Raw genomic sequence first — 6,092 nt, forward strand, 5'->3', positions numbered from 1 at the left:
CATAGAAAATTCAGATATTTAAGCATTGATGAAAATAACGCTGCATCCATTCAGAAGATATAACCCCTAAGGTATTTCAACATTTTCGAGAACACATTCACTTTACATCTCATCACTTCCGATATTATGAAATACCGCCATGTGCTTTCAAATTTTGAACAGGATTTGGTACACCTCGTGGGAGACATTATGGACAACCCACCGAAAACCGGGAAATATGATGCCCTGAGGGACAGATTGATCAGCATCCATTCAGACTATTAGGACGTGCGAATAAGAAAAATATTACGCGGGCTACAAATGATCCCACTACAAAATGCCTATTCATCAGAGATCTACTCGATTCCTCATAGACGCCGGTGCTGACATTTCGGTGCTCCCCAACTCACATTCGAGTCGAGCGAGTCCCACTGCAAAAATCCTCTATTCTGCCAACAGAACTCCGATAAAAACAAATCGAGGGAAACGGATGACGTTGGATTTTAATTTACGGTCATTCACTTGGACGTTCGTTATAGCTGACCTATTCCAAACGACCGTGGGAAACGATTTTATCCACGAATTCGACTTACTACCCGATCTACCGTACGACGAGTCTCAACTTTATCGGACAAATCTCGTAAGACGCACAGACGCCGACCATAAAAACCATGAATGGCGATGCCGATTTTCATCAAGTGCTCGAACAACACGTGGAAGTAACGCGACCAGTGAGGATCGGGGAACCCAAGTACAACGTCAAGCATCACATAATAACACGCGGGTCCCCTCAAGGCACGACGTTTTTCACCCGGAAGATACAAAGCAGATAAAAAGGAAATCGAATGAAGATGGGATTGTCAGTCCAGGTGTCGGTCAGAAAGAAGGACGGTAACTGGCGAATATGTGGCGATTACAGGCACTTAAATAACACAACAATTTCGGAATAGTACCCAGTTCCTCACATTCAAGATTTCGCACACAAACTCCACAACTGTCCAGTCTTTTCGACGTTGGATCTTCAAAGAGCCTATTTCAACATTCTAATGGCCAAAGAGGATCGTGAAAAGACTGCAATAATCACGCCATTCGGTCTTTTCGAAATCAACGTGATGTTATTCAGACTAAAAAACGCAGGACAGTCTTTCCAACAGTTCCGCGCTAGCTTTCGAAGAGAACGGTCGTGTTCGGTCCTTCGAGCCTACCTATTCCTCCGAGAATTACCCGCAACTGATTGTTAAACGATCGACTCGTAAACCGCTTTCATCAACACTTTCGGCCAAATATCATAAACATTTGTAAATGCCGAAAAGCGTTTAACAAGCGTGGCAGCGGCGCCCTGCACGCCAGAGCTTGACCGCCTCCATAAAGCTGCCCAAGCCGTCCAAAAATCGAAAAAAATCGATCTTGACGATGCTCGGTTGATGGGTTACTTATAGAGTATCTGCAAAAAGAAAACGCAGAGCTTAGAATTGAGGTTACACAACTTCGAGTATAGCTAACCAAGCAAGGAGACGAGCTCTGCGCAATGCGGATGCTGCTACAAGCCCTTGCTAAACCCACCTCGGCCCAGCCAGTACATCAACCTCCTGAGACACCAAATCAACTAATATCCCTAACGTTGGAAAATGAAGACTCGGATGATGGTTTCATCTTGGTGCGAAAAAGGAAGAGAGGGCCCATCACTGCACCTCAGGCAAGCCAGCTGCCGAAGGCCGGCAACAAGGCGAAACAGGCAACAGCTTCCAAATCAGAACCCAACCCGGTAGCCAAGTCGGCCACTCAATCCACCCAATCGAAACCCAAGGCTAACGTATCGCCTTCGATTACTAAATTTACCACAAGACCAGTGCAAAACAAGCCGATCACCAGGACGATCCCACAGCCACCACCGAAACAAATCACCACCAGACCAACCCAACCTGCGTAGGTAAGTAGCCAGGCCACTAACCAAACCCTAACCTCCACAGTAAAAACAGTGCCAGTCCTTTCGGCAACCATTTCTCAAACTCCCTCAAAAACGGAAAAAATTAAACCTGTCCAAGGCACTATCAATTGAATTAATCACCCGAAATAAAAAGGAGGACATTTTCTGATTCGTCATCACAAGCAACGATTACCCGAAAACTCACTACCCTGCTCGAGGAAAGGAATTATCCCTTCTGTCATCCGGAGGAGAGAGCATTCCGCATAATCATAAGAAACATCCCAGAATCTCTCCGACGCATCTCCATTGACGAGGTACCTGAACGACCAAGGCTTCCATCCCAAATTTGTGCAAAGATGGAAATTAAAACCAGGGATAGAACCACCAATTTTTCAGGTAATTGTCCCTCGCGAAGAGCGACAAATAATCTATATGACCAAAGTCGGCGTCATCATAATGAAGGTCGCGATCCAGAGGGAAAACGGCCAGTCAGTACAGTGCTTCAACTGCTAGCTTTTCGCGCATTCCAGCTCGCATTGCCAAGCCCGAGGTGCGTCAAATGTTTCGGGCATCGCGACACTAGATCCTGTATCAAAATCCCAGAAGGACCCCCAAAGTTCAGCAACTGTGGTGAAATTCACACCGCAAACTTCACCGGTTGCAGCTGCCGTCCTGCTCCGAGAAAACCAAATATTCAGAACGAATCCAGACCTGCACAAGGTTCTGCATAGAGTAACCAAGGTGGCAGGAAGCTAGGCCAAAAACTAGTTAGCTCTACCCAGACTGCTCCAGCTCAAACTCCTGATCCAGCCACTACCTTAACTTCCCAATGCAGGGGTTTTCTGCAAAGTGATCGCCCTGGCTTACCAACTTGCTCGTCTTTTCCCAACATTTACCTATTTCTTTTACTTCCAACAGCCTTTTAAATCTTCGAAATAGCTGTTTCAAAATCTCTTATACTGATGACATGAAATGCAAACAGCTTTCGCGGAAAGCAAGCAGAATTGGAAGACGTCATGACATTCTATGACGTCGACATTGCTCTCATCCAGCAAACTTTCCTGAAACCTTCGCACCGTCTCTCTTTCGAACACTTTTTTGTCTACAGAAACAATAGAAACTCAGGTCGGGGCGGTGGAACAGTATCCAGTCGTTTGTTAACTCAAGGTCGCGAATCAATAGAATCGCCAGGCCCTCGTGTCTAATGACGGCTGCCCGATCAGCCGGTGCCATATCTCCAAATTTGATGCAGTAGCAATAGCAATCCACAGGATCAACTGTGAGGCGGTTTCGGTATAGTGTATTGGTAAGCCCAGAGGCAGTCCCACATAACCCGGTCCAACTTCAGGGCAAGTATCTGCGACCAGGTGTGCGTCATGCATTCCGCCGCCTGATTTTAGGCCAAAACAAAAAAATCCTTTCAAACGATTTATGTACAACGTACTCCGGGGATTTTGCGTTTTGTTATATTGACGACATAGTTTTGTTAGGACACAAGAGTATCATCGAGATCACCTGTTCGGTCCCGACCTTCATAGAGTCAAGACATGTTTTATCTTTCCCGAAAACGAGTCTCCGTAAATATCAAAAAAAAAAAATATCTATATATTTTTTACGGTCCACTTCGGTTAACGGTTTCAAAGAGCTCCCAGGTACGAGATATGGTGAAACGGCCAACCCAAAGTGAAGCAAATACGTGCTCTCAAACAAAAGACGTTCTACGTTTTCCAAAAAGGGGAAAAAGTGAAAGTTAGTGAAAAAACATTTAATTATAACATGGTGGACAACAACATGGATTTGAATATATTATTGAAAGGAAACAAAGAATTAAGAACGAATAATGAGCGTCTGAACCAACAACTCTTGCAATTATCTCAGGATATGGCTGCTATTCGTTTGCAACTGCAAGGTCACATGCAAGATACACCAAAAAGGCGTACTAATTATGCAGAAGACTATTACACTGATGAAGACGAACTAGCATTAGAGGTAGGGGAACAGTCTGACTGGACCGAAGTAACAAACAAGAAGGAAAAAAAGAGGAAGAAGTCTCAGATGACGCCTTCGCCAATCGCAAAAAGCGCTATAAATATTAAAAAAAAAGAAGCAAGAAGACAAAATCCCTCTGCCCCCTCCGATCAAGGTAAGCAATGTTGGCAATTTTAATTTATTTAGATCACAAATAAAGGGAGTAGCCTCTGACCGAGTGCAGTTTAAAGCTTTGTCTAAGAATGATATTAACGTAACCCTTAGCAACGAAACAGACTATAGGAATGTAAAAAAGCATCTCATTGAGATGAAGAAAAACAATTCATTCAATAAACTCGAATATCACACTTATCAGTTAAAGGAGATAAGTGGTATAGAGTAGTCATTAGAGGATTACCGTCCACAACAAATCAGGACGATATTAAATCGGAATTACGGGCTTGCGGGCACGAAGTAGTGACCGTCACGCCTATAGCGAAAAAGACAACTAGTGTAAATGTCGAAAAACAAATTAAAACTTTTCCGTTGTTCTGCGTAGACATGACACAAAACGAAAATAATAAAAATATATACGACATAAATTATTTACTAGACTGTGGGATAAAAGTGGAACCTCCGAAGAAAAATAATAATATACCACAATGCACAAACTGTCAAAATCTTGGACACACTAAAAATGTTTGCAGTAGGGAACCAAGATGTGTGAAATGTGCCGGTAACCATCACACAACTCAGTGCAGAAAACAACGCAATAGTATAGCGACATGCGTGTTGTGCAATGAAAAGGGTCACTCTGCCAATTATAAAGGATGTGCAGTATATCAAAAAAAAAAAAAAGAACTCCAACCAAAGAAAATTACAGCAGAACAACGCTTTAGACAAATTGACAAAGCCAAAAACTCTGAAACAACATCTACTGTTGAAAATAAAAAAACCCATGAAACCGTAAGAGCATCGGTTAAAATATAATCGCCAAAATATCAAATGATAAACAAATTGATATGAAACCGCAGAAAGCTGCGGCCAACGAGCCAACTATCGTCGACATGATGAAATTGCTCAAAGAATTCCAGACTGAAATGAGATAGAAATTCAGTCAGTTAGAAGACAGGATGGAAAATTGGAGAAATCCGGATTGGGAAAAACTACCCAAAACAAGCTAAAGAGAAACCAAAATGAGTAATTCGTTTTTAAGAATTATAACTTGGAACGCAAACGGACTAAATCAAAGAGTCCGGGAACTAGAATTATTCTTAAAAACAAATAACATAGATATAGCTATCATATCGGAAACACATTTTTCTAAAAAAAAACTACATTAAAATACGGGGTTATGACGCTTACTGGACACTACACCCAAGTGAACGGGCTCGAGGCGGAACAGCTTTAATAATTAAACAAAATATAAAACATTTCGAATAAGAAGAGATTAAAAATAAAGAAATACAAGCTACGATAATTAGTATCGAAAAAAAACGGGGCTGAAATAAATATTTAGATTTAGAAGTTAATGTTAAACATACAGCTTGGGGTTCACGAATAATAACACCTGGAAAAGGAAACGAATTACTCAAAGCCATTAACCTTACAAATTGTAATTATCATTCAGGGCGCGAACGCACTTACTGGCCCACAGACAGTAATAAAGTCTCAGACCTGCTCGATTTCTACATTACAAAAGTCATCTCATTAAATCAAATTAGTGCAGAAAGCTTGTGCGATATAACATCTGATCACACTCCAGTATTGTTAACATTGGGCGCGACAATCCTAAGAGATGCAAAAAAACCTAATCTTACCAACAAATATACTGTCTGGGACAAATTCGGATTAATACTGCAGAAACAAATCCGTTTAAAACTAAGACTTAAAACTATAGATGATCTTGAGCAACAAACCAAAAATAAAACTGAACCAATTCGGTCAGCTGCAAAAGATGCCACCCCAATAGCAAGAGAGAAATCAGAATATGAAGTACTTTACCCCCTCGAAATTAGAGAAATGATAAAAGAAAGGCGAAAAGCTAGAAGAGTATGACACAGGACCAGAAATGCTGCTGACAAAACTACGTTTAATAGAATTAGTAATCAGACGAATCAAAACATCAAAGAATATAAACAGAATTGCTTTCAAAAGTATTTAAGTGAACTAAGCCCACAAGCAGACAAAAATTATTCGCTATGGAAAGCAACTCGAA

At 41.6% G+C, this 6,092-nt stretch overlaps 1 protein-coding gene across 1 annotated transcript; it reads left to right on the top strand.

Annotated features, from left to right (window-relative positions):
* Nucleotides 1–316: 316 nt before the first annotated feature.
* LOC143193662 (uncharacterized) lies at nt 317–1,220 on the top strand. Its single transcript, XM_076399985.1, has 2 exons — nt 317–870; nt 1,007–1,220. Exons 1-2 carry the CDS (start codon nt 317–319, stop codon nt 1,218–1,220), a joined length of 768 nt encoding a protein of 255 aa, XP_076256100.1.
* Nucleotides 1,221–6,092: the final 4,872 nt, after the last annotated feature.

The sequence above is a fragment of the Rhynchophorus ferrugineus genome, unplaced genomic scaffold (assembly GCF_030347505.1).
Source record: "Rhynchophorus ferrugineus isolate W39M unplaced genomic scaffold, kcgeb_rfMv2 rfM3, whole genome shotgun sequence".
In the NCBI taxonomy this organism is placed as follows: Eukaryota; Metazoa; Arthropoda; class Insecta; order Coleoptera; family Curculionidae; genus Rhynchophorus; species Rhynchophorus ferrugineus.

Coding starts and splice junctions, on each gene's coding strand:
- LOC143193662 (XM_076399985.1), top strand. CDS start 317: ATGCCTATTCATCAGAGATCTACTCGATTCCTCATAGACGCCGGTGCT. Junction 871..1,006: donor GTCGGTCAGAAAGAAGGACG/GTAACTGGCGAA, acceptor GGATCTTCAAAG/AGCCTATTTCAACATTCTAA.